A 27011-nucleotide genomic window follows, 5' to 3' on the forward strand; every position below is an offset into this window, starting at 1 on the left:
GCTTCAGGTCCTCCTCAGTTTCAGCAAGCAGGGTTGTGTCATCTGCATAACGCAGATTGTTGATAAATCGTCCACCAATCTTGACCCCACATTTCTCTTCATAGAGCCCAGCCTCCCGGATAATCTGTTCTGCATATAGGTTGAAAAGGTATGGAGATAGGACGTTCAGAATAGCTGCTGATATTACTGTAAACTACAGACTTGCCTTTTCCTTCTGAATAGTTTCCTATTTTCTTCTGTAAAATGCCCCGAGAAGGGAGCCTCAGGGTGACAAAGACATCTGGGTGGTCAGCTACTGACTGAAATGAATGGCTGGTCATTTGAATCCACCAGTTGTCTACCAGCAAGAAAGGTACAACCACATACTCCCATAAAATTAGCCACTGGAAACGTTAGGGAGGGCACCATCACTGGGCTCACACCACAAGTTGCTAGGAGTCTTAACTGTCTTTTTTAAACATGGGAGAAAAAGCACTCAAGCAAGACATTACAATACTACTTTGAGAAAGACAAGCTTTTGGCTGTTTGCGTCCATTCTTGACCAGGGTGCTCACATATTCTAGTGGGTAGGGAATGGCATTGCCAATCCAAAGGCAGAGGGTTTGAATCCAGCTGTGCCAAAGGCCAAGCAGTTTCCTCCCGTGCAATTTACAGCCTCTGAAAACCCATCTGAGGGTCAGCTATGAGTCAAATCCAACTCAATGGCACGTAACAATAACAGCAAACATTGTTGACCAGTGGCTGAATTTAAAAAACCTGAAACTGGGAGCCCTGGTCGCCTAGTGGTAAGAAACTGTGCTGCAGTATGAGAGAGACATGCTTCAAATCCACCAGCTTCTGTGCAATTAACTGCCTCTGAAAACCTGCAGGAGGTCAGCAATGGGTCAGTTCCAACTCGGTACACAACCACCACCACCACCATTATTTAGTTCTCCAATATGATTTAGTGGAAAAACTCTTGAAACAAGTCATTCTTTGGCAGATACTTGAAGAGCAAACAAATAAGAATCCCCCAGAATGGGCCAAAATCAACAAGGCTGCTGCAAAGTCAGGAGGAGGCAATCACGCTGAACTTTTAAACCCTGATTTGTGGTTTATGATATGTGGGGTTTTACTTCACGCCATATGATTTTCTACATCTTAGAACCCAAAGAGATTTTGAATCCAAGTTAGACTTTACCATTTGGGGCTTTTGAACATATGGGTTGATTTGTGAATAATTATGTAGTAGATTTTGGAGAAAGAGCAATCATAGAACAAAATGTTCTTGTTATTTGAAGAAATGAAGAAAGAAGTCCTGGCAGGCGGGACATTTGGTAGAGCAACTGAGCTGGCCAATCTGGTTGCCATTCTTATTTCTTATTATAGCACAGTCACTGTGGGCCCTACTCCCTTCTCCCTGAAGGATATGTGTATGTGTTACATTTAAAATACTGGGAAGCCTATGGCAATTTAGGGAGCTCTGGTGGCGTAGTGGTAAAGAATTGTGCTGCCACTCCAAAGACACACAGTTCAAATCCATCAGCTCTTCTGAGGGAGAAAGATGGGCAGTCTCCTCCCATCTGATTTGCAGCCTCTGAATACCTGATGGAGGGTCAGCTATGAGTTGATTCTCACTCAGCGATATGCAACAACATGGCAATTTTTGGATAATTAAGAGGTTATTGACTAGCTTTTTCAAAGCAGACAGACAAGACTTCAGAACTTGCTTATTTTCAAAGTCTGTTTATCTATGTATGAACACTCCTTCTGTGAAGTCCCTCGCTTAAACCCCTTCTTCCTAGGAAGTGAGAAAAATGCAGTGATTTCAAAAGGCAATAACTACTAATCTCGTTGGCCAGTAGAATAATTGAAAATAGGTAACACAAATAAAATCTTAAGGCATTACCATGCCCTTGACATTTTCTTGGATATCTGTGGATGGTAGCAAAATATTTTTTTAGGCTGATTGCAGATGTTTTACTGCATGTGTTGACCTAAATTATGGGCTTCACAAATTCAAAAAAGTCAAGATATGTTGGCCCCTAACTCCAGAGGTGGCCATTAGTACTGTGCATATAACATGTCACATGTCTTCGGTTTTGCAGAAAGTTAAGTGATCTATTACTAACTAAAAGGTTGGTAGTTCAAACCCAAAGTGACATGTTAGAAAAAGAGCATGTTTTGCAGACAGTTAAGTGATCTCTTACTAACTAAAAGGTTGGTGGTTCAAACCCACAGTAGCATGTTAGAAAAAGAGCCTGATGATCGGTTTCCAGGAGGTTTGAAAACCTGCTGGAGCAGTTCTGCACCGCACCCAGAGGACCATCATGAGTCTGAATCTCCTCAGTGGCAGCTGGGGTTTTTGTTTTGTATTGGTTTGATTTTTTGTGTGTGTGTGTGTGAGGAGAGAGGTATAAAGATTGATTACATGAAGACTCCCTCTGACTTCATGAGGGAAAGACAGAACCACCAACAATAGCCCAAGGCTGAATCCTGTCGGGCATAGACAGACATGCCTCCTTTCTCCAGAATTTTCACCAATTCTGACACCAGCCATCCTCTCACCATCCTCACCTCTTCTGCTGGGCTTGGCCACTCGTAGCAGTGGCCACACAAAAATCAAAATGTTCATGCTTACAAAGCTTATTAGGGAAATGACTAGTTACAATTGAAGACCAGAAACTACTCAGGATACAAATGGTGCAGAGTTCCTTGGCTAACCAGGAAGTGCCCAGAGGTGCTCTCATGCCCAGAGGGGCTCTTGTCAGTTTTGTGGATTGGCAAGCCTTCCCACAAGTGCCTGGAGGCACCCTCTTCTGCCAGCAGCCTCCCTGTTGAAGGAGCTCAGCTTGCTGTGTCCATGGCGTGGCCTGCCTGCTGTAGCAGTCTTGCTCTGTGGGCCTCATCTTACACCTGTCTTCTCATCTCATTTGCTCTCTGCTATTAACAGCTTTTTAGGAGGATGTTCTCCATACAGAGACCTTGGATCCAAAGAGTGTGCTTTACACTCTTCCTTCTTAATGGTGGTGTTATCCCCTTTCCACCTCCCTTTCCAGCAGAATGGCAAACTGACTAGATCCCTAGTTAGAGTCCATATACCTTATTTTCTCTTCCATCCCCAGGTAGGTGCCATGTACCTTATCTGCATATTTAACTGTCCTGTCTTCTTGGTAGTGGGAGCACTTTTTAAAATATAGTTCTACCAAGTCATTTGGTGAGATGTGGTAGCCTATGGGTGGTAAGGAGTTGTGCTGCCAACCCTGGGGCATGAGGTTCAAATCTACCAACTCTTCTGCAGGACAAAGATGGGCAGTCTCCTTCCGTGGTATTTATAGCCTCTGAAAACCTGCTGGAGGGTCAGCAGTGGCTTGGTTCCAATTCAGTGGCATCTTACAACAGACCAAGCAAGGGTATATAAACGTGACCTGTTACACCGTCTAGTCCTCTATAGCACAGACGTTTACTCTTCTGTGGCTCTGTGAGGGATTTCTGGTTGAGGAGTCCTTAGAGAGTCATGCTACTAACCCAAAGGCCATGCCTCTCTGGTGGTGTGAATCCACAATTAGTTCCTTGGGGAAAAGGTACACAGTCTACTGGAGAGTGAGCTATGAGTTGGCTCTGACTCAACCATCAATGATGTTGAGTTTTTTGATGGCTTGGTGAGCCATGCCAGTCCATCAGACCAGCATTCCACTAGAGCAGATGTGAAGGGGGCGGGGGGAGAAATAGTACTAGAAGACAGGCCATTTCCTGATCTAAAATGAACATTCACAGAATAGCTTCCAAGAATAGTCATAGAAGTTACCACATATTGGGCAATTCCTTTGCTTCCATCAGCGTATAAATGCCTTCATTGCTTGACCTAAAGTCCTCATAAAACCCCAGTAGGTAGAAACTTCATTCTTACATGTTGTGAAAGCAGCCAGTGAGGCATAACTTGAGGAGCCTGGAGATCTTGCCCAGAGCTACAAGGACAGGAACGTGAACCTAGATGTGGTATTCCCCATGCGGTGTTCTTCACTGAAGGGCTCCGCTGCACTTGGCAGCCTCTTCTGGGATTCCTTCTCAGTGACTCCGTTGGTGGTGGTGGCTGTTAGGTGCTGTCCAGTCACCTACATACAGCTTATAGTCTCCGGTGACATCCATTAATCTGAACCTTGCTCTACACTACGTCATCCTCATCTGACAGGCTCGAGCCCCCTTGTTCCAGTCTCTGTACCTTCTTGAGGATCTTCCTCTCATTCTCTGATCCTCCACCTTTCCCAAGATAATGTCTTTTTTCCAAAAACTAGTCCCTTCTGATACCAAAAGTGTGAGAGACGAAGTTTCACAGTCTTTGTGTCTGAGGAGCACACTGGAGCAGTTAGTGCTCAGTCCTGATAAGGGATATCTGCCTGGCCTCTGTCATCGATGGATGTTCAATAAAAGGCCTCTTCCTCTCTCCTGGGCACCTTCAGGTGGCAATGGATGTGTTCCAGAGACTCAATGCAGTGCCACCAAGTCGGAACTGACTCGGAGCCACCTCTCCAGTGGGTTTTCACAGACTTGCCAAAAGAAAAGCAAAATATTCCGCAGCACTGAAGTGTGGGAAGAGGCAGGACTCTGGAGCCAGTCTGCCTGGATTTGAATGTCTCTCCACCCCCAGTTAGCTGCGTGATCATGAGCAGTTATACCACCTACAAGCCTTAGTTTCCAGGCCAGTAAAAAGGGGTTACTGAGCTCACAGATCTGCTGAGGTTTAGGTGAACTAACCTAGACAGAGCACATGCATAGTACCTGACAAAAAGTGAGAGCTGTCCTTCCCGCTGTTGTCCATTCTTCTGGATATTAATTTTGGTTTGGACAGAATACACAGTCGTCAGTGTGTTAACTTGAGAATCCCAAAGTACAAACTAGCTTTTCAAAATGACACTGAAATATCAGTTAGCAAGTAAAACCCTATAGAATTGAGACATTGTTGGTTTTGTGGAATCAGAAGTTGGACTTCTCCAAACTCAGGTAGAATAGTGTGAAGAGAAGAGGTAACTTTGCTGCCTCAGGTCATGTGAGCACCAGCGACATCATTCTGAGACAATTCAGGTCCCCTTCAGTTAGCCAGAGGCCCTCCAGGCCACTTCCTTGATTTCATGGCTCAGCTATTCTCCTCAGATCCCAACAAGAGCCGCATTTGGAGCCGAGTAACAAGCACTTGCCATATTAGGAAGATTTCTGAAATGGAAAAAAAACCCATAAAATCTGAAAGGAAGTATTTGGACCTAATCTTACATGTTTATCAACATTTTACTGCAATTTATGACATTTCTGTGAGCGCAAGATTAGTGTTGACTATTTCTTTTTTTTTCTGAGATGTGCAAGTATTTTTCCCCTTTTCCACTCACTCACTCTCTCCAGAAGACTTTAAAACTAGGATATTTTTAGGAAAGATAAAGTTCTTGGAAGTCTATCAAGATAGCTGTGTTTCTGTGGCTTTGGGGCCTCATTAGGAACCCTGGTGGCAGAAGGCCGGGTGGGCGTCCTTGGTGTTGCGGGTCCACTGGTGTCTCTGTGTGAGAGCTGGGAAGCCTGGGAATCCCAACAAAGGTCACTGTGAGTCAGAATGAACCCGATGAAAGTGAGTTTGAGTTTGAGCTGGGGCCTTTGTACAGCTGTTACACTCACTTTTGCGACCCTGTTAGTGTGTGCCATTAGGTCAGAGCCAGCTCCTAGCTGACCTAACAGTTTTTCAGAGGCTCTAAATCACATGACAGGAGACTGTGCATCTTTCTGTCAGAATTAGCTGGTGGATTTGAACCACATGCCTTTGGGTTGGCAGCACAGCTCCTTACCTTTGGGCCACCAGAGCTGCCTAGCTGACTCTGCAGTAGATTCTCAGGTGCAGTAACCTTCTCGAGAAGAGATTGTCAGTCTTTCTTCCATGGAGCAGCTGGTGGATTCGAACCACATGCCTTTGGATTTGGCAGCACATCTCCCTTCCACTAAGGCACCGGAGCTCACTTTTATGACTAGCATGGGATAATTAACAAACCACAAAAATAAGTCAGACAAGACTTTGTTGTTTTTTAAATGCCATCAAATCCACAGCAACTCATAGCAAACTGATAAACAACAGATCTGAACCTTACCTTACCTCCAGCCACATATTAACACTTGGAATGAAAAATCTGCTTAAACAATCAAAATGGAAAGAGCACATTATCACCAAGTCTTTTGCAGAAAATATTCAGAGCATATATGAAACTCAGGCACAGGGGCTTAACAATTGTAATCTGGCTTCTTGGCTTTTTTGTAGCATTTCCCAACAGATTTAAACAAACTTCAGGGAATCATGTGGCTAAAATCCTGACATACACACACCCTCTGCCCCCCAGTGAGACTCAGGGGAGATTATCATGTTTGCCAGAGGTCCAAGTATGCTCAGGGGAAGAAAAACTGGCAGTATTTAGTTACCATCCTCTTGCCACAAAATCTTTCCTCACTTCCTACTTATTGTGGACTTTTCCTAAGAAGTGAGTCCAGGAAGAAGGAGCTCATGTGCCTTTATTAACTTAACTCAAACTTCTAAAGCAAGCGTAAATCTGGAGTCATAGAAAGACAATTATATGGAAACCCAATAGCGTAATTATTTAGATATGTGTGCAGTGGACAAATACTTTCTTCATATGTGATTCTGAGAGAGATTTCTGACATAGTTGCTTCCCTGTGTAGGAAGCCCTTTAGCAAACATCACTTCAGGCTGGGAGAAACTTGACAGAGCATATAATCCCTGAGCGGTGCAAATGGTTAACACACTCCATTGCTCATGAAAATTCAAGTGCATCCAGGCACCTCAGAAGAAGGGCCTGGCAATTAATTGACTTAAAAAAAAAAATCAACCACTAAAAACCCTGGGAAGCGTAAGTTGGATCTGACTCCACAGGAACTGTTTCTTTTAAACTGCATTTATTCTTGCATCTTAGCGAGGAGGGAGAAACGCCATTCTGAACCAAGAGCAGCTTGGGCAGGGAAGTGTGAAAGAGGGAACCCACGCAGAAAGTGGGGATGGGGGCACAATTGCAGAAGATGAAGCTGAGAAAATGGGTGGGAGCACCTTATAAAGAGGCTGAAGTGTCGTGTCAAAAATATAGGAGCACAGTTTGGTTCTGTTAGATTGCTAATGGCAAAAGACCAGCAGAGAGGTTGCAGAATATGGAGCTGAGTTGTTTGCATCTTTGTTAGATTTGTTCGTCGAGTAAAAGAAGAATAAAACCTTACAGGCTTATTGTATGCCTTGAAGTAGATGAAGCAGAATCTGGGGGTGGAGTGGGGAATCGATTCAAAACCTCTTTGAAGACACAAAAAATTACATGAAACAGAAAGGAGCTCTGGCAGCTCAGCCCTGTTGAGCAAAAGCCTGTACCTCCCCAGCAGTGTGAACCATTGGCTGTTCCTCGGAAGAGAGAAGAGCTGTCTACTCCTGTTTAAGATTCCCAGCATCAGAAACCCATTAAAGGGTCACTATGAGCTGGAATCGACCCAGTGCCTGTGAGTTTGACTTTGATTCGTGAAACAAATGGAGAATGTCAGAGCTATTAGCATTGAGATCGATCCTTGGAGAAGGACATCATGCTCGAAAGGGTGGACAGACAGTGCAGGAGAGGGAGACCCCGGGTAAGATGGATTGATGTCAGTAACTGGGACGATGGGGGTTGGTGTGCCAGAATTAGTGAGACTGGCTCAGGACAGGGAAGGGGTCAGAGCTGCTGTACATAGGGTCACTATACATCGCAGGCAACTCAGTGGCACATAACATACTATGACAGGTTTGGAAGCAGGAGTGGCATCCACTTCCTAAACAACATGCCTTCAGAAACTCTATGAACTTTGATAAATGTCGATAGTTATAGAGGGGCTTCAGGCCTTTTGTTTAAAGGGTCGCTATGAGTCATGCTCATGAAGGCAATCAAGCAGCAGCAACCATTAGCATTGAAGTTTTGGGATGACAGAAATCTAAATGATACTATTAATAAGTATAGGGAGAGACCTCTCGTGGCTTAGGTAAAGAGTTATGATGCCAACCCAAAGGCAGGTGGTTCGAATCTACCAGCTGCTTTGAGGGAGAAAGATGGGCTGTCTACTCCTGTGTGAGTTACAGCCTCTGAAAATCCACTGGAGGGTCAGCTATGAGTCGATTCCAACTCAACAGCAATGTCAGTCATTGTCTTGATGAGCAAATGTAGTTTCTGCCGGAGCCTATTTGAAGTAACTGTTCTCAACAATAGCCATGATCTGAGTAATTGCGAATGCCGGCAGTAATTGAGCAATTATAATACATCAGGGACTGTATATAGACGCTCGTTAATTAACTCTTTCAGCCTCCAGAGCCAATAGTAAGTACTGCTGTTCCTATTTTGTAGATGAGAAATCAGAAGCCAGGAAGGTAGAGTAACTTGTCCAAGGTCTGATGGCTGGTAAATGGCAGAGCCAGGGCTTAAATCCAGGCAGTCTGTGTTTGGAGCCCTTGACTTTAACCACTAAGTAGATGAAATATGTATGGTGTTTGTTTAAGTCATGTTGCTGGAATCCAAGAGGGGTGCTGGGCAGATTGACGTGGCAGATATGGTGTGTGTGACATCAACCCCCTCTTCACAGCCTGCCTGCCAGCACGTTGCCCAGATGTTACTGGACCATAAAGGTCATTACTACCTGCCTGCAGCTGGTGGTGGTGGGCCAATTCTATTCCCATTGAGACCAACATCAGTAGTAGTGTGAGCTGCTTGTTTAAGAAATATTTTTGTTTTATATTAAAATACAAGAGCCTGGTGTTAGATTGAGTGTTAATCTTGAGGGAAAGTAACAGAAAAGTCAGAAAATTCTGAGAATTATCAACCCCCCTAGAAGACACAATTCAGAAACAATTGCATTTTGAGGTGTGTGTGAAAAAGAGATGTACAAAGACAGAGGGGGAAGAAAAGATGTAGAAAGATTGAGAAAGACTGAAAGAGAAACTGCACTGGTAAGTTAAGAGGACCCCAGGAAATGCATGTTGAGATTAATTAGACTGTAGTCATTTGAAAAGGCACCTGTAGGAGGAGTTTTGTTTCATAATTTTTAGGATGGATTAATCTCTCTACACCCTAGAGTGCTGTCCTGAGAGGAGAGTCTTGAAGCAGAAACATTTGAAGGCTTCAGCTTCACACTAGCCTGAAGCAGCAAGTCAGCAGATTTCAGCAGAAGCTGAGGTGACCCTGGCACTTGGAACACCCACTTGGATGCAGACGAGGTCACCTGTGAGAACCAGCAGGCACGTTGGGAGAAGGAAATCTCTCAATAGCAAAAGCCACCTTAGGAGTGACAGGGTTAAAAGGATGAGATTATCTATAGTGCTCCAAAAGATCGAGAGTCTGATTATTTTGGTCAGCCAACAACATACATATACCAGTAACCAGTTACCATGGAGACTGTTTGTGTGTCAGACCAGGGGATTTTTTAGGGTCTGGGTTTTTTGGGAAGTACATTACCTGGCCTTTATTCCAAGTCACAGATGGATAGGCTTGAATCTCCAGCCTTTTGGTTAACAACAGAGTGCCCTAATCGTTGGAACCACTCAGGGACTTCACATGTAGATAGTACCCCGGTTTAGAGGGACATCCTCAAGTGTTGGCATTCTGTGCCACACAGATCAGTCCTCAGCAGCAGCTAGAGTGTTCTCATGTGAGAAATGTTAACTTGAGGGGAGAAGTGGATTTCTGCAGTGTTTCTGATACACATGAATTTTTTTTTTCCTGTAAACTAAGGGAACAGAGACTTCTCAAGTCAGTTTTTCCATGACTGTCCAATTGCAGCATTCTGCTGCCCTTCCCTTTGAGAACTAACTAACCAGGACCAGAGCCGGGGGTGAAATCCTTGTGGTTTACCTCTCACGATGTTCTTCTTAGAGGCTGTTTCTACATTTTTTTTTTCTTAAAGCCAGGTCCTGAAGTAAAATTTCTTTGAAGGTGTGTTTTCTTTATCTTCTCTATTCTGGAATGCCTTTCACCTCTCTCTATGTGATGCCTGCTTTCTTTTTTTTTTTTTTTAATTTAGGTTGTTTATTTTTCATTTCAATGAACATCTACAGAGATTTTGGTGGGATTCCATTCATTCATTGTTGCACCCTTCTCCCCGCACAACACCCCCCCCCCCCACTCCGGCCCGTTTGCTCCTCTCCTTGAAAAGCAAAAGAAAAACTCCCTCAGTGTTTGGGCAGAGTAGCTAAGATGTAAAAATAAACCACCGTTAAAGAAGCAAGTCTCTGACATTTCTTGCTTCTGCACCCTCCGCCCTTTCTGCCTTTCCCGTCTTATTCAGGCGGAGGCTCACCGAGCATGGAAAACAGCCTGCTGCTTTTCCACAATAGCAGTGCTTTGAGAGGCGACCAGTTCTGCGCAGAGGGAATCCAGCTAAAATCATAAAATTGTCTGGAGCTGTTTGTTTTACCTGCTGTAGAGGGGCAGGTCCTTGGAAAAAGACATCATGCTGGGGAAGGTGGAGGATCAGAGAGAGAGGAAGACTCCCCACAGGATGTACAGTCACAGTGATGGTAACAATAGACTCATAGCAGAGATCACGGTGCCGGCAAGGTTTGTTGTTGTTATGTGCCGTCGAGTCGTTTCCGACTCATAGCGACCCTATGCACAACAGCCCTAAACCCTGCTCTATCCTGCGCCAACCGCACTGCCTCTGACACACCCATCCCGATTACCCCAGTCACTGAATCGATCCATCTCATAGAGGGTCTTCCCCTCCTGCGTTGTCCCTCCACCCTCCCAAGCATGATGTCCCTCTCCAAGGACCCGTCCCTCCTGGCAACATGTCCAAAGTATGTCAGACGAAGCCCCAGAATCCTTGCCTCCAAGGGGTAGCTTGGTTTAATCCTCTCCAAGATGAATCTGTTTGTTTTCCTGGCAGTCCAGGGTACATTCAGTACCCTTCTCCAGCACCACAGCTCAAAGGCATTTGAAGATGGCACAGGATAGGACAGGGTTTAGGTTTGTTGTTTATAGGGTTGCCTTGAGTCATAATTGACTCCATGGCACCGAATGACACAATGTATTAAAATTTCCTTTTTATGTTCCTTTTGTTTTGTGGGTGATTTGTGATTTAGGAGAGAACCCTACGTGATACAGGTTAGAACTGTTCTGTAGTGTTTTCTTAGTTGTAGTTTCGACTGAAACAGATTTCCAGATTGTTTCTCCTCTGGAACTGCTAGGTGGGTTTGAACTATTAACCTTTTGGTTAGTTTGGAAGAGCCTCCTGAGAGATCCTAATGCATCCTGGGATTCTAGTCAGAATTAGGCTCGTGGAAACGAGTTCATTTAGTTGTGTGTTTAGAAAATTCTTGTGTTTATTCCTTATTAGCTAGCATCAGCAACTGTCCTACTTCCAGACATTCTGTTAAGGAAGCTTCTAACAGAAATGTTTGGAAAGGTCAGCACAAAACCCCTTGCTGTACAACGCAGTCATACACCTGCCTGTGCCCACAGCCTCTCAATTATGTTCTAAGTATTTCTATATTCATAATTCTGAAAATTAATTTGAGTGGAAACAAAATGTTCAAAACGATTACCGAATCAAGTGATTTTGTTTGGTTCAAGGCCCTGGAAAAAAACAATCACACAAGTATTTCAAGAGAACTGTTTGTTCTAGTTTGGTTTCAGGATTCATTTGGTGTTTTTAGTACTTTCTGGTGAGGTCCAAGAGGTGTTCTCACATCAATACGGAGGGTAACTCCAGCATCTGCATAGGTTTTGGTAGCTATGATAGTTTGAGGAGGACATTCTTGATGGCAGTCTCTATGAGCACCCGCTTCACAGAGGTGCTCAGGACACTTAACCTGGGGGCTGGCCAGGAGACCATGCCAGGGCCAAGAGTTCTACTCCTGCCTCGTTAATAAAAGGATGATGGCTTCATGTCAAAGATGGGAGTACAAAAGAAAAAAAGAAAGAAGATTGTTGTTGTGACGGTGTACTGTAGAGTTGGAAATAACCCTCTGGCAGGTTTTCAGAGGCAGTTAATCACATGGAAGGAAACTGCCCATCTTTCTCCCACAGAGCAGTTGGTGGCCTTGAACCATGTGCTTTCGAGTTTGCAGTATAGCTTCTTACCAGTAGGCCACCAGAGCTCCATAGGAAAAAAAAATATAAAGTTAGTTATGTAATTTGGCTGTTATTTTTCAATTATGGGTTATCAATTATGGGTTTAACTGCCATTACAACATTTGAAAGGCAGACATGGGGGAAGATCACTTATTAATCCTCAAGCAAGATCTCTGGTATCTTAGTTATCTAATACTGCTATAACAGAGATACCACAAGCAAAAATCTTATCTCTAATAGTTTAGGAAAATAATTGTTGTTAGGAGCTGTAGAGTCAAGTATGACCCATAGTGATTCTCTGAACAACAGACCTGAACCAGTCTCATCATCTGTGACATACTTGAGCCCATTGCTACAGTCACTGTGTCAGTCCATCTCATTGGGGGTCTTTTTCTCCTTTGTTGACCCTTCACCTTTCCAAAGAATAGTCTTTTCTAGAAGCATGTCCAAAGTATGAGAGACAGAGCTTCACCATCTTTTCCTCCGAGGAGCACTCTGGCTGTACTTTTTCCAAGACATATCTGTTTGTTCTTTTGGCAGCCCATGGTATATTCAGTCCTCCTCTCCACCACAACTAGAAGTCCAAATTTAGGGTGCCAGCTTCAGAGACAGAGCATTCTCTCTTTGTCAGCACTGGGGAATGTCCCTGTCTCTTTTCACTCTTAGGGCCCAGCATGTCTTGGTATGAGTCTCCTCCTAGGTCTAGGAGGGTCTCAGTCCAGGTACCCAAGGTATAAGAAACACACGTCACTCCAGGCTTTTCTTTCTTGGTAGTGTGGTTCCTTCTTTCTTTATTCACTTCTTTTTCCTTTTATTTGACTCAAGTAAAGATAAGACTTGCATAAGAATATGACTTAAAAAGCAGGTGAAAATTACACAATACTGGAAATCATGGCCCAGTTAACAGCTATTTTAGGGTTCACAGTTCAGTTCACAATAGTAACATAGAGTAAGAAACCATTTTCTCTCCTGAACATATGTCTCTCTCTCTCAGGAAAAGTGTGAATTCTGTTTTCTACCTTACACCTGTTCCCTATTTATAGCTCAAACTGATGTTACTTCATCCTATCCTTTCTCTGCAACAGCTTTCTGAATGTTCCCTCTACGTCTGCTCTTGCCTTCTCCGTGTTCCGTTTCCTTATCCATTTCACACAACTATCTGAGAATTTTACTCTACTATGTAAAATAGTTTAGCAGCTTACCACCACCTTCAAGACAAATTTCAAACTCCTGCCGACATGAAAATCCTTCGTGGTCCCACTTGGGTGTACATTCCCCACCTCCTCCAGCATTGCACTCAGTGCACGCCTCACACGCATTGCCACAGCCTGGTACACAGTCCTTTCTTACATTCCAGCATTGCCCATGCTCCTTCTCTGCCCCGCATTCCCTCTCCTACCTCTTCTACTTTGTTTAGCCCTGTTCATGGTCCCTCTACACTCAGCTGGTAGAATGAGCTGGTTTTCCTGACATGTTCTACCAGACTGAGCCACCCTGGTCCTCGTGGCCCCTTCTCTGCATTTGCCTAATGGCCACGGCATCTCTGTCATTACTGGGATCACAAAGTATGGTGGTGGGTGATTTTACTTCACTCCCTCATGAACGAGCCAGAGGACTCCCAAAGGTCTGTTTTTCTCTTGACTGTGGAGTGGAAGGCACTGGGTCATTTTCATGCTCTTGGCCTTTGATTAATTTTTATGTTCTTGATTTCTCATTACTTTCCCTTAGGTAGGTAATACCTAAGGGGAATGTGTATGTTTTTCAAAAGCATCACACACACACACACACACACACACATACACACTTCCTTACGTACACTGTTGTTCCGAGATAAATTAAGAGAAAAGCACCTCCAGTTTCAAAACTAAAAACCCAAACCCATTGCTGTGGAGTTGATTCTGACCCAGCGACCATGGAGGACAGGGTGGCACTGCCCCCTCGGGTGCTAAGGCTATAGATGTTTGTGGAAGCTGAATGCTACATCTCTCTCCCATACAACAGCTGACTTTTAGTGAGCAGCCGGGCTGCTGTGTCCCCAGGGCTCCTGTGAACTGCATTAAACACCTTTTACTCATTGTTTGCTCTGAGAGTTAGTACTCCACGCCCGCCATTAGACTATACAGGAATTTGTTGTGGTTTGGTGCCATTGAGTCTGTCTCATAATGATCCTGTGAACAACAGACCTGAACTTTGTCCTATCCTGTGCCATCCTCATCATCTCTGACACACATGAGGCCATTTGTTATTATGTGGTGGTGGTGGTGTTGTTGTTATGTGCTGTCAAGTCAACTACAACTACTAGTGACCCTATGAACAAACATCAGCTCTGAACTCTGCTCTATCATGAGCCAATTTCACTATCTCCAACACTCCTCCTGCCCATATTCTTCCAGTTACTGTGTTAATCTATCTCTTCCGGTGTCTTCCCCTCCTGCGCTGACCCTCCACTCTTCCAAGCATGATGTCCTTCTCCAAGGTCTGGTCCCTGCTGGCAGCATGCCCAAAGTGTGTGAGATGGAGCTTCAAAAAGTACCTATGCACCCATTTAGAATCAGATAAAGTCACTCTTTTTTTGTAGGCTTTTTTGTTGCCACACACACACAAATATGTAATACAGTATTTGCCAGTTCAGCATTTTCCAGTTGTATAACTTAGTGATAACAATGACATTGATCATGCTTTGCAACCATTATTTAGAATCATTGCCAAGTTTCCCAGCACCTTGAACAGAAATTGATTTTCTAAATAATAGCACTACTTTCCTTGGCCTTCTGACCTCAGTAGCTACTGATAAACTTTGGTTTCTATATATTTGCCTGACATACTTTGGACATGTTGTAGAGAGGGATGTTATGCTTGGGAAGGTGGAGGGACAGCGCAAGAGAGGAAGTCCCTCGATGAGATCGATTGATTCTGTCACTGGGGTCATGGGGGTAGGTGTGTCGGAGACAGTAAGATTGGCACAGGATAGAGCAGGGTTTATGACTGTTGTACATAGGGTTGCTATGAGTCACAGGTGACTCGACGGCACCTAACAACAACACAACTAAAATAAGTGATACATCTAAGTGAGACAGTATTTGTCCTTTTGTAATATATTTCGTTCACTCCGAAGGGTTTTCAAGGGTCTTCACGTGACAGTAAGTATCAAGACTTCCTTTCTCTTTATGGCTGAATAGTATTCAATTCGGAAGCTCTGCAGGGCTTTGCACTGCTAATCCAAATGCTGTGCCTCTCTGGAGGTTTGAATCCACCAGTGGCTCCATGGGAGAAAGGTAGACAGTCTCCTCCCATGCGATTTATAGCCTGCTCAAAACCTACTAAAGGGTCAGCTATGAGTCACTTCTGACTTGAAAGCAATGAGTAGTCAATTATATGTATATACAGTATTTTGTATTAACTGTTCATATCTTGAGAGCTCTGGTGGCCTAGTGGCAAGACACTGTACTACAATCCTAAAGGCACATGGTTTGAATCTGTCAGCTGCTCCATGTGAGAAGGATGGGCAGTCTCCTCCCATATAATTTACTGCCCCTGAAAATCCACCGGAGGGTCAGCTATGGGTTAGTTCCGACCCAACAGCACACAACAGTGACGTTCATCTCTTGATGGACATTTTCTTTGTTTGCACCTTTTGGCTGTTGTGAGTGTGGCTACAGTGACCACTGGTGGACAAGTAGAGCACTCACTCTTGTGGCTTGGGTTCTACAGGACTTGTCTTACAAGGACCGGCACTGGCATGAGACCTGTTTCCACTGCTCACAATGCAAGAACTCGCTGGTGGACAAGCCCTTTGCCGCCAAGGAGGACCAGCTGCTCTGTACAGAGTGCTACTCCAATGAGTACTCTTCCAAGTGCCATGAGTGCAAGAAGAACATCATGCCAGGTCAGAACATGCACCTTTCCCATTCGTGGTACCATCAAGGGACACCCAGCATTTTGCCTAGATGGGACAGTAAACTGATCCACTGTTTGTTCTAGACACTCATACTGATTTCCCATTTGTCTCTTGAATCACAGAGAATTGTACCGAGTGCTTTAAGTGGCAGCAGTAGGGATGATGGGCTAGCTCATCAGAGGGACTGTATCTTTATGCACTGCCTCTGGATGTGGGTGGGTGAGGGTGTGTTATACAGCAGAATCATTATAGCAAGTACTTGCTGCGCATTCCTCCTAAAATACATCGCCCTCTCCATCTCCCCAGAAGTTTCTTCTCTTCTATTTATATTCTCTCCATGATTTCAGCAAATGGGCATGATGCCTTCCTATGTGCTAACCACTATGCTAAGGAGTTGGACATTGAAAAAGTAGGAAGCCAGGAGAGGTACGTGTGGCCCTCTTCCTTCATGGAGGATACATTCTACTTAGGCATAAACCAAAAGACACTGGGCCAGGTGCTGAGGATATAATAATTTCTTTATTAAGGGAGGAGAGTGAAAGTAGAACTTTGTCTTTGGTTTGGGGAAATTGTATTGTTTTGTTAGAGAAGGGAATCGTTTAGGACCAGAATAATAGCTTTATAACCTTAACTAATAAACTCAAATCTCGACTACTAGCAATTTAAAAACTATAGCAAGAGGAGGATAACCCACTATGGCAAACAGGAAGTTATCAAGTTTTAGTTCTGAACTTTGCAACTGGCCAAAGCAAATTTCCTTTGTTTGAAAGCCATTTGTTGTTTGTCTCTCTAATTTTGCAGTATCTCTCTGAATGGTATTTTCATCTCAATGTGCAATTTTGCATTGTGTTTATATGAAATCTATACATCTGTGGCAGTGGATTTACATGCGTCAGGGATGATAAGGAGGTGCATAAAGAACAGAGACCAGTCTGTTTTTCATGGGTTACTATGAATTGTACTCGGCTCTGTGACACAACTGCTATAGGTTTTCTCCATGCTGGAGTATCTGATCTCATTCCCAAACTTCTCGACAGTCTCAGTTCTCAGAAAGGAAGTCAAAATCAACAGTTTTTTAAATTCCAGCTTTCTTATTCTGTGGTCCTGATTTTTCACTGGTCTGAAAGGATTGGTGTTTGGTTTGTTTGGACTTTTAAAAGGTTTTTTTATAATCTCTTATTGAGATTACATTTCAGTTCTGACAAGGTAGGAAGAAAAAAACCTGAAGTCACCAAGGTTATTCTATTCTGATAGTGATTCATTGAGATTATTTAAACATCAGTCGAGAGACTGGCACAGATATAAACTGCCATACAAAACAGTCACAACTCCTCGATTTTTAAATTTTTCACCTGACTTGACCTTCCATTTCATATAGTGTTTACCGGAGAGAGAGAAGAGAAAAAAAAATCTGTCCTCAGAGGAGATAAATTATTCTGAAGATTTGATAATTTCTTGGTCTTCAGTCTCTTCTACTGGGCAGTAATGGAATCTGAAATACATGTACAATTTAGACACCTTAGTAGAAAATGTCATGTGATAGGAAACATAGAGCACAACTTGATGTTGCAACTCAACATCAAGAAAACAAAAATCCTCACCACTGGACCAAAAGCAACATCATAATAGATGGAGAAAAGATGGAATGTGTCAATGATTTAATCTTGCTTTGATCCACAATCAGTACCCTTGACATCAGCAGTCAGATCAGGAGCTGTATTTGCATAGGAAACGTCCGCTGTCAGGGACCTCTCCAAGCAACACAAGACCAATAATGTCAGTTTAAGGGCCCAGGTGCACCGGATTCTGGCCATGGTCTTTTCAGTCACTTGCTGTGCATCTAAGAACTGGACGATGTATAAGGATGTCAGAAGAATTGATGCCTTTGAGTTGTGATGTTGAAGAAGAGCACTGGATATCCCATGCGCTGGGAGAAGAACAGATAGATCTTCTCCAAGATACGCCTTGGAGAAGGTGCTAGAGTGCTCCTTGGAGGCAAGGATGCCAAAGCTTCATTTCACATACTTTGGGCATGTTACTAGAAGAAGCTATTCCTTGGTAAATTACATCCTGTTTGCAAAGGTGGAGGGGGGTCAGCAAAGGAGAGGGAGATGCTGAGCGAAATGCATCGACACAGTGACAGCAACAATGCACCTGAGTGTGTCAGAGATGACAGAGACGGCACAGGATGGGGTTCAGGTTTATTATTCATAAGGTCACTATGAGCCGTACTCAACTTGACGGCCCCTCACAACAACATAGCACAAACATTCCCATCACAAAGCAGATGTGGTGCACCGGTACTACCGCTCTTCATGCCTTCAAGTCAGAACTGACCCATGGTGGACTCTCCATTGGCCTTCTTAGACTGTCAGTCACACGGTGTTGTCCCATTTGTGTCCCATGAAGAAAGTCTGTGGATTGGAACTGCCAGAGAAGGGCGGCATTTTGGTTTGCAACTCCCTGTGGACAGCCCCACCAGAGCGCTAATGTACGCTTCCACAGTATCTCCACGAGACGAACAGTTTCAGTCCCCCTATGACACGTGCCAGAACTGAACCTGAGATAGGCTTTCAGGTGGGAGGTAACTACTCCCTGCACCAACTCCCTGTGGAGAACACGGAGTGAGAGCCCAGAAGGTTGTGGGGCCAGTTCACTAAGCCTTGGAGCTTTCAAGAGATGTACATTTCCTTGGGTTTTTTCCCTCCAGTGGAAGAAGTTCCAATGAGTATTGTCTGTGATTTTGGACAAGACTGTAATTTGGGTGAACACTTTAATTCATCAGGAGTTTGCTGAGTCCCTGTTTGTGTCATGGTCCCTGTGGAATGTGGGCAACACAGCAAGGGCACAGCTCCCACTGAGCTTTCACTGGGTGGAGAAATCAGTGCTATGGAAATTATACAGTAGAATGAGGTGGTAGAGAGAACAGAGGGACTGCATTAGATTTTGCAAGGTCAAGGGCAGCCTTGATTAAAATCTGAGTGATAGAAGGTGTCATCTAAGTGACTGGGGCAGGGCCCACCTTTTACCTGGAAGGCTCCCCTTAAATGAACACGGTGCCTTGCCAGGCCTGAGCCTGAGTGGAGGCTCAGGATAAAACACGCCCAGACCCCGCCCTCCAAGAGCTGAGTCCTTGGAGCCAAACGGCCAATAAAACGGCAATGCCATGCTTTTGCTTCTCTAATAACTTGACAGTTGCCCAGGGTGTGTGAAGGACAAGGTACACTTCTCCCAGAGCAACAGCTTTATCACAAGAGGTGGGAGAGAAATAATTTACATTTCAGCTGAAAGCAAACTTAAATTTATCTTCAAGCAGAATATGAAGTTTTCCTCAATTTTGAGACTTTTGAAAACATTTCATGGTTCTGGGAGCTGAGGTGAGAGGCGTTTTCCTAACCATAGTCCCTTTTCCTCCTTTTCTCAGTAATAGGCATTCACTCTCTTTTGCTATTAAGAGTTTTAGGTAAAACCTAAAAGTTGTTTTATTGGGAAGGCGGGTACCGCTATAATGAGGGCATGTGCCAAGAGCACAGAAACAAGCCAGAAGTTAGGAAAGGGATCTTAGTAGGCGTCACACTGGAGTAGTCCTAAAGAATGAGGTGGATTTTAACCCAGTCACTGCATCCCTGGCATCTAGGAAACCTGAGGGACAGTTCTGTTCTGTTAGGTGAGCTGGCGATGAGTCACAGCCAGCTTAATGGCACCCAGCAAAAACAAGTCACTTCCAACTCACTGCGCCCCTGGGTAACAGGTACCCTGTGATTCTTTTTGTAAATGGATCTCCAGGCCTTTCTTTGGAAGCACCTCTCTGTGAACTATAGCTTTCAAACTTGCTCAAGAATGTTAAACCCTTCTGCACTACTCAGGGATTCCTAAATAGATACATGAGGCAGAGACAGTACTGCTGGCAAACGAAATGGGTTCAGCACCACAGGCAGGGTGGCTAGTAAAAGCCTGGTATGTGCAAGATAAATAAAATATAGCAAACACTAGATCGTATCATCGTTTGCATTGGCTTATTTGTAAACGTGCTACAGCCAACCCAAGATGCAAAGCTGCTCAGAAGAACATCACCATAGGGTTCTGTGAGGACAAGAGGCACACACTAAGTGAATAACTCAACCACTGACTCCAAACCCCACAAAAGTCAATTTCTTGATTGTGTATATCAGGAAATCAGTCCCATCACAAAACACAATGCTCACCACTGGGCACCAAATCTCGTTTGCAAAGATTCTTTTGCAGATGCACCCAAGATCTCCTTAGGAGGCTCAAGGAAGAACTAATTCCCACTAATGCGGAATGATGTTTTTTGAGTCACTTAACTTACTTGAATGGTTTTTTTTTTAAAAAAAAAAAGACATTTTTGTCCAGATTTTGTATAGTCCATATGCTAGAAAAGTGTAATCCAGAGAATCTGCTAGGAGATGGAACTTTACTGCCATCTGCTGGAAATATTTTATAACATACATAACACTAAGACTGACCATACTGTAATTCAGGTGCTAATAGAAAGATGGGCAGTTCAAACCCGTGATTTGCCCCATGGAGAAAGATGTACATCTGTCTACATAAGGATTACAACTTTAGGAACTTATGGAAGAGTTCTACTCTGTCCTACAGGGTTTCCCTGACTTGGAATTGACTCAGTGACCCATAATAGCACAACCAATGGTGACCTGTCTTGGGATGTTCAAGTGCATTTAATTAAACATTTGACTGTTAACCAAAAGGCTCACAGTTTGAAGCCATCCTAATGTGCCTCAGAAAACAGACTCAGAGAAACTGCTTCCAAACGGCCTTGAAAACTCTGTGAATCACTTCTATTCTGTGCACATGGAGTCATCATGAGTTGAAGTCCACTCAGCAACTAACAACCATCTGGAGCCTACATGAAAACGGCACTTGTTTAGATGAGTGGGCAGTGCACCTGACACTGGCGATGCCAAGGAGATTTCCCGACATTCTTGCAGTTCCTTAAGTCCTGTAACTGATGTTAGACAACTAGCGAAAACACACCAAGAATGCCCTTATGTGTCCCTGCCTGGGGTCTCAATGAGGGTTATAATTGCCCTGCATTCCATGGCAGAATCCTTTGATTTCTTGGCTTTGAGATCAGAGTGAAGGTTAGAGATTACAAAGAAAAAGAAAAACCCTTGGAGAGTCATTTTATCACTTATATCAGAATCCTCCCATCATTAACTAATTTGATTGTTTAGCATCATTTTCTTCATTTCCTGATTTATTAATCCATAATTGGGATGTGTTATTGTGTGGTTGTTGTTGTTGTTGTTAAATGCTGTCAAGTAGACTCACAGCGACCCTATGAAGGAGAGTCCTCAACGCTTGGGTGTCTCTCATCCTCTCTCCAGGTTCATAGGGTTTCCGGAGGCAAGCTATTATGGAAGTGGATGCCACTCCTCCTTCCACGCTTGTTTTAATCGGGGAGCTCCACCCCACTCTCTCTCCGCATGGGGTAACCAGCCATTAACGCATTTGACACATCAGTGTCAGTGTTCAGCCTCACAGCAACCACAAGTGACCACTGTACAACAAGTGGACACACCAGGGCTATACGACCTAGAGGAATGTCTGAACAAAAACAATGAAAGACAGGCCCGAGGGCCGCGGATTAAAAGTCACCCACTTTCGGCTTGGTAGCATCACCTTCTGTCCACTGGGCCAGCTGATCTCTCTATAATGATGCTACTGCTGTTAAGTGCTGTAGAGGAGCAGGCAACATAATTGGGACATGTTATTAGATAGGGTTATTCCTTGGAAAAGAACGTCATACTTGGAAAGGTAGAGGGTCCATGAAGGAGAGGAAGACCCCAACATGATTGATACAGTATCTGCGGTAGTGGACTCAAATGTGTCCATGATAGGGATGGCACAGGATAGGAGAGAGTTCAGATCTTTTGTTCCTAAGGTTGCTGTGAATCATACTCAGCTCGGCAGCACTTAACAGTAATTGTACTCCATACGTCTCATACCTACCTCTGAAGATCACTATGTGCTGCCACTTTGAATTTTTTCACATGTCCCAACCCATAGCACCACCTACATACATACTTAGCATATTTTATACAACCAATGGAATGTGATGCCATGTGTCTGGTCTTGGAAGTATCCGTTAAGAACATGCTCCAAAAAAAAAAACCATCTGAGTATATAATTTCTAATTACTGGAATGTATATATCTCTTCATCCTGTCTGCAAACTTTTTCAGTCTATATGCAGAATATATCACTTAGGAGGCTGGATTTTATGATGACTGTGGCATCAGGATTGGAGGAAGACTGACTCATCAACAACCCGCATTATGCAGATGACACAACCTTGCTTGCTGAAACTGAAGAGGACTTGAAGTGTTTGTTGTATATGGTCAAGGACTATAGTCTTCAATATGAATTGAAGTTCAACATAAAAAAAAAACAACAACAAAGATTCTCATCACTGGGCCAACTGGCAGCACCATAATAGATGGACAAGAGATTTGGGTTAACAATTTCAACTTGCTCAGTTCCACACTCTTGGTACCAGCAGTCAGGAAATCAAAAGATTAATTGCATTAGGAAAATCTGCTGTCAGGGACCTCTCCAGAGTTCTAAAAAGTAGTGTTTTCAGTCTAGAGACTAAGGTGCACCTGATCCAGGTTATAGGCTTTGTAATTATTTGCTATGCATCAGAGAGCTGGACAATGACTAAGGATGACAGAAGAAAAAGCGATGCCTTTGAGTTGTGGTGCTGGAGAAGAGTACTGAACATACCATGGACTGCCAAGAGAATAAAGAGGTCTGACCTGGAGAAAGTGAAACCCAGTTGCTCAATGGAGGCAAGAATTTTAAGACTGTCTCACATACTTTAGGCACGTACGCAGAAGGACCAGTTCTTGGAGGATAACATGCTCGGAAGGGTGGAGGGACAGGGCAGGAGAGGAAGACTCTGGATGAGATAGATTTCCTCAATAACTGGGATAATGGGGGTAGGTGTGTCAGAGACAGTGAGATTGACTCAGGATAGAGCAGAGTTCAGAGCTATTGTGCATAGAGTCCCCATGAGTCACACATACATCTCTTCACCAGCCATCAAATCAGTTAAAATACAGTCTTTAGCTTTGTTATTAGAGCCAAAAATGAGTTTCTAGATACCAGCACTATGTCGTCTGTAACATTTTATCATGTTTCCACCTGGCCTCAAATCAGACAGTTGTGATATATGCCTAATTTTCCCAACTCCACATCTGAATTCTGATGTGTGTACCCATCACTTTACACTCCCTATTTGTTAGGTGAGTTCTGAGTTGGCACTCTCAGGACTTTGTGGCGGTGCAGCCTCTGTTAGAACTGTACAACTGTCTCTTTACAGAGAGAGCAGCCCTAGACCGTAGAAGTGAAGTCATGGGAGTCAGTCTGTGGGCCTCACGGAGCTCGGCTCTGAGCTCTCATGTATTTTCCACGTCTTCATCCACTTATTCTCCTTTTCCATAGACTCTACTTTATACAAAGAATGTTCCCTTACATTTATGTACTGAATCACCTATTCATAAAAAAAAACAAAAAAAACCCCAAAAACCCAAACAACAACAACAACACAGTTTCTTCTAGGTATACTATTGGAAAAAAAAAAAAAAATTAACAAGAACTGAAAACCAAGCTGGGTTGAGGGTTTTGGTCTTCTGTTAAATGCGGTCAAAGCAACGAGACCCTGTGAACAATGGATCTGAATCCTGCTCTATCCTGTGCCGTCCGCACCACCTGTGACACATTCGAGACCACCACCCTACTGTCTGTGTCAGTCCATCTCATTGGGTCTTCTTCTTGCCAACCCTCTACCTTTCTCAGCATTATGTTTTTCCAAGGACTGAATCCTTCTAACAACATGCCACAGTATATGAGATAAAGCTGACTGCATCTCTCCCAAGACATATTTTTGCATTCCATGGGATAGTCAGCATTCTTCTCCAAAACCACAACTCAAGGCATCAATTCTTCACCATCTTAATTTATTTGGAGAAATGGTTTAAAGATACCGAGTGACAAACAGCTAAGAAACGAGACATCACAAAACAGGCTATAAAGTTGCTGAATGTGATGTACAAGCGATAAATGCAGATTTTAATTGTACCGTATAACACCTCACATAAAATCACTGGGTTCCATAATAGCTTGGTTTTCACAGCCAGTTGACTAAACTGAGTGATATAAAGCTTATCACCAAATCAGACGTGAATTTCTGGTTCATTTGCACAGTAAATCATTTCCATCCCATAGAGATTGTAGCAAGTCACTCTGTGCAACAGAAAAACACAGTTCCTGTGCCTCAGAATTCACATTCCATAAAGGACTGGTCTGAACTGGTCGAGATTATTTTCTTTTGCACAACGCTAAGACATAATAAAATACTGAACACTATATATATAGACACTCTTCTACTAGGAGTTTGAACTGTTTAGCAATAAACAGAGAGTTTCTGTCCTCTGAAACAGAGTTGAAGTGACTTGCTGCTGCCACAAAGCTGGGTGCTCATAGCCTCCGAAAGCTAATTGTGATTGCTTTGACGCAGAGCCTGCAATTTTAACAATAACAGCTGTGCTGTTGACTCCGATGACAGGTACTCGCAAGATGGAGTATAAGGGCAGCAGCTGGCATGAGACCTGCTTCATCTGCCACCGCTGCCAACAGCCAATCGGAACCAAGAGTTTCATCCCTAAAGACAACCAGAATTTCTGTGTGCCCTGCTATGAGAAACAATATGCCATGCAGTGTGTTCAGTGCAAAAAGGTACCTCTTATTCTCCCTTGGACCCTGCACACCTGGCCGGTTTGTCTCCATGTCCGCTGCCTGTTGGCTCTTCCTCTCCTTTCCTGGAGTAAATACAGTGGCATGAATTTGTACTTTAGAATCCTCATGTATCTCTCTGTATTTGTGGTTAGCTAGTACACTTCTTCCCTCAAAGTCTGTTGTGCTCTGGAATAATAACCCTTTATCTTTCCTGGTTTTAGAGTACTCCTAAATATTTTGTCACATTTATGACTTTATGGCCTAAATAGTGAGAAGGGGAACTCATTATCTCCAAACTACTTTGGTTTGGCAGTTCTTGCAAAACAAGCAAGCAAACTGCTAAATGTGGCACGGGGACACAGAATGCAGTCCCTAAAAGCTAACATGATGGTACTCATTTCATAGAGGGGGGGAAACCAAGCTCTGGAGGAAGAGTCTGAAAGAGAGGTAATCAAGGGACAGCTAAGAAGTTTGCAAAGCTTGTTCCCGAGTGACTTTTAAAACAGCTGAATGAGGCTTTTGAATCAATGTCAATAACTGAGACTGAGATAAGAGATACTGTACTATAAAACTGACGGCCCTCTAACTAGACGAACTGCCTGTTCTCCATTCCCTGCCCTGCCAGCCCATCACCACTGGAGGAGTCACCTATCGGGAGCAGCCCTGGCACAAGGAGTGCTTTGTGTGCACCGCCTGCAAGAAGCAGCTGTCGGGGCAGCGTTTCACGTCTCGGGATGAGTTTGCCTACTGCCTGAATTGCTTCTGTGACTTATATGCCAAGAAGTGTGCTGGGTGTACCAACCCAATTAGTGGTAAGTATTTTCACTTGAACTTAACATGGACTTCTTAAAGAAAACGACAGACCATCTGCCCATCTTCACACAGCAAACTTGAAGAAAACAAAGGTAGAATGCTTTAGCATAGGAATGTATGTGATTGGAATCTTAAGGCACGCAAGTTACAGTTGAGAACCTGTAATTGCTTTTCTTGTTCTATTAGATGCATCCCAGCAGGTAACTACTTGTCACTTAAAATCATGTGGGCTGTTTGCAGTGAGTTTATGGTATGTGCTTCAGAGTAGATTATCTCTCAAACTGCATCCATATAAGTGAGAGGCCCCTAATCAATTGACTGACAAACCAAATTGTGGATAAAATATTAAATATGCCACAAAATTTTGCATCAACAAATAGCAGTCCTTTAAATTGCTACTGTAAATTAATGACTGAGTAGGCAGAGAAAAGCAGGTTGGTGGCACAGAAAAATTTTCACTATTATTTTTGATCCTTACATTCAGTGGAATGGTTGTCTATATTTCACAATGAAACTTTAACCAGTTTAGTTTTTCATTCAAAGGAGCCCTGGTAATGCAATAGTTAAGTGAATGGCAGCTAACAGGGTGGTTGGACCCACCCAGAGACTCTATGGGAGAAGTATTTCTCTGCTTCCATCAAGATTGCAGCCTAGAAAATCCCATGAGGCATATGTCATATGGGGCTGAGAGAGCTCTGGGAGCCTAGTGAGTAGAGAATTGTGCTGCCAACCCAGAAGTGGGAGGTTCAAATCTGCCAGCGGCTCCTCGGGAACGAGACAAGCAGTCTCCTTCTGTGTGACTTACTGCCTTTGAAAACTCGCTGGAGGATCAGATATGAGCTGGTTCTGACTTAATGGCCAGGAGTTTGAGGGTTATGTTTTATGAATTGAATTTGATGGTACCTAGCAGTAGCGTAGTAACAACAGTTTGATTCTGACTAGTTAAGCCTTCTCTAGTTTCATTCTGTTATTGTTCCTCTATTAACAGGAATCGGAGGCACAAAGTACATCTCCTTTGAAGAACGGCAGTGGCACAATGACTGCTTTAACTGCAAGAAGTGCTCCCTGTCATTGGTGGGGCGAGGTTTCCTCACAGAGAGGGACGATATCCTGTGCCCTGACTGTGGAAAAGATATCTGAAGGAGAGATGGAGAAGTTACTGCTTGCAGTACGCATAGATTGATGTTTTCTTTCTCAGCCAGGCAATGTTGTGTTCTGGTTTTCATCAGACTTTCCTCTTGTGCTTCTTCTCAGTGACATTCACATTTGTTTAAACTCTTTAATCCTTTTTACTACTTGAGTTTCAAGGAAGGAGAAAGCTTCTATATAAACAATAGTTGGGAATTGGTTTTGAATTTTTTGTAATATGGAAAATCTAGAGAGTTAAAAGTCCTTTGAATGCTGTTATTATAAATGTATCTT

At 43.6% G+C, this 27011-nt stretch overlaps 1 protein-coding gene across 1 annotated transcript in view; it reads left to right on the forward strand.

Moving 5' to 3' along the window:
• FHL2 (four and a half LIM domains 2) overlaps positions 1-26755 on the forward strand; it is a 49943-nt gene extending 23188 nt beyond the window's left edge. Inside the window, exons 4-7 of the mRNA XM_006883838.1 lie at positions 15807-15981; positions 24607-24776; positions 25402-25588; positions 26578-26755. Coding sequence (XP_006883900.1) covers positions 15807-15981; positions 24607-24776; positions 25402-25588; positions 26578-26729 — 684 coding nt within the window. The 3' untranslated portion in view covers positions 26730-26755. The remainder of the gene's footprint in view (positions 1-15806; positions 15982-24606; positions 24777-25401; positions 25589-26577) is intronic.
• The last annotated feature ends 256 nt before the right edge of the window (positions 26756-27011 follow it).

The sequence above is a fragment of the Elephantulus edwardii genome, unplaced genomic scaffold (genome assembly GCF_000299155.1).
Source record: "Elephantulus edwardii isolate Elephantulus edwardi_28Jun2011 unplaced genomic scaffold, EleEdw1.0 scaffold00030, whole genome shotgun sequence".
Taxonomy (NCBI): Eukaryota; Metazoa; Chordata; class Mammalia; order Macroscelidea; family Macroscelididae; genus Elephantulus; species Elephantulus edwardii.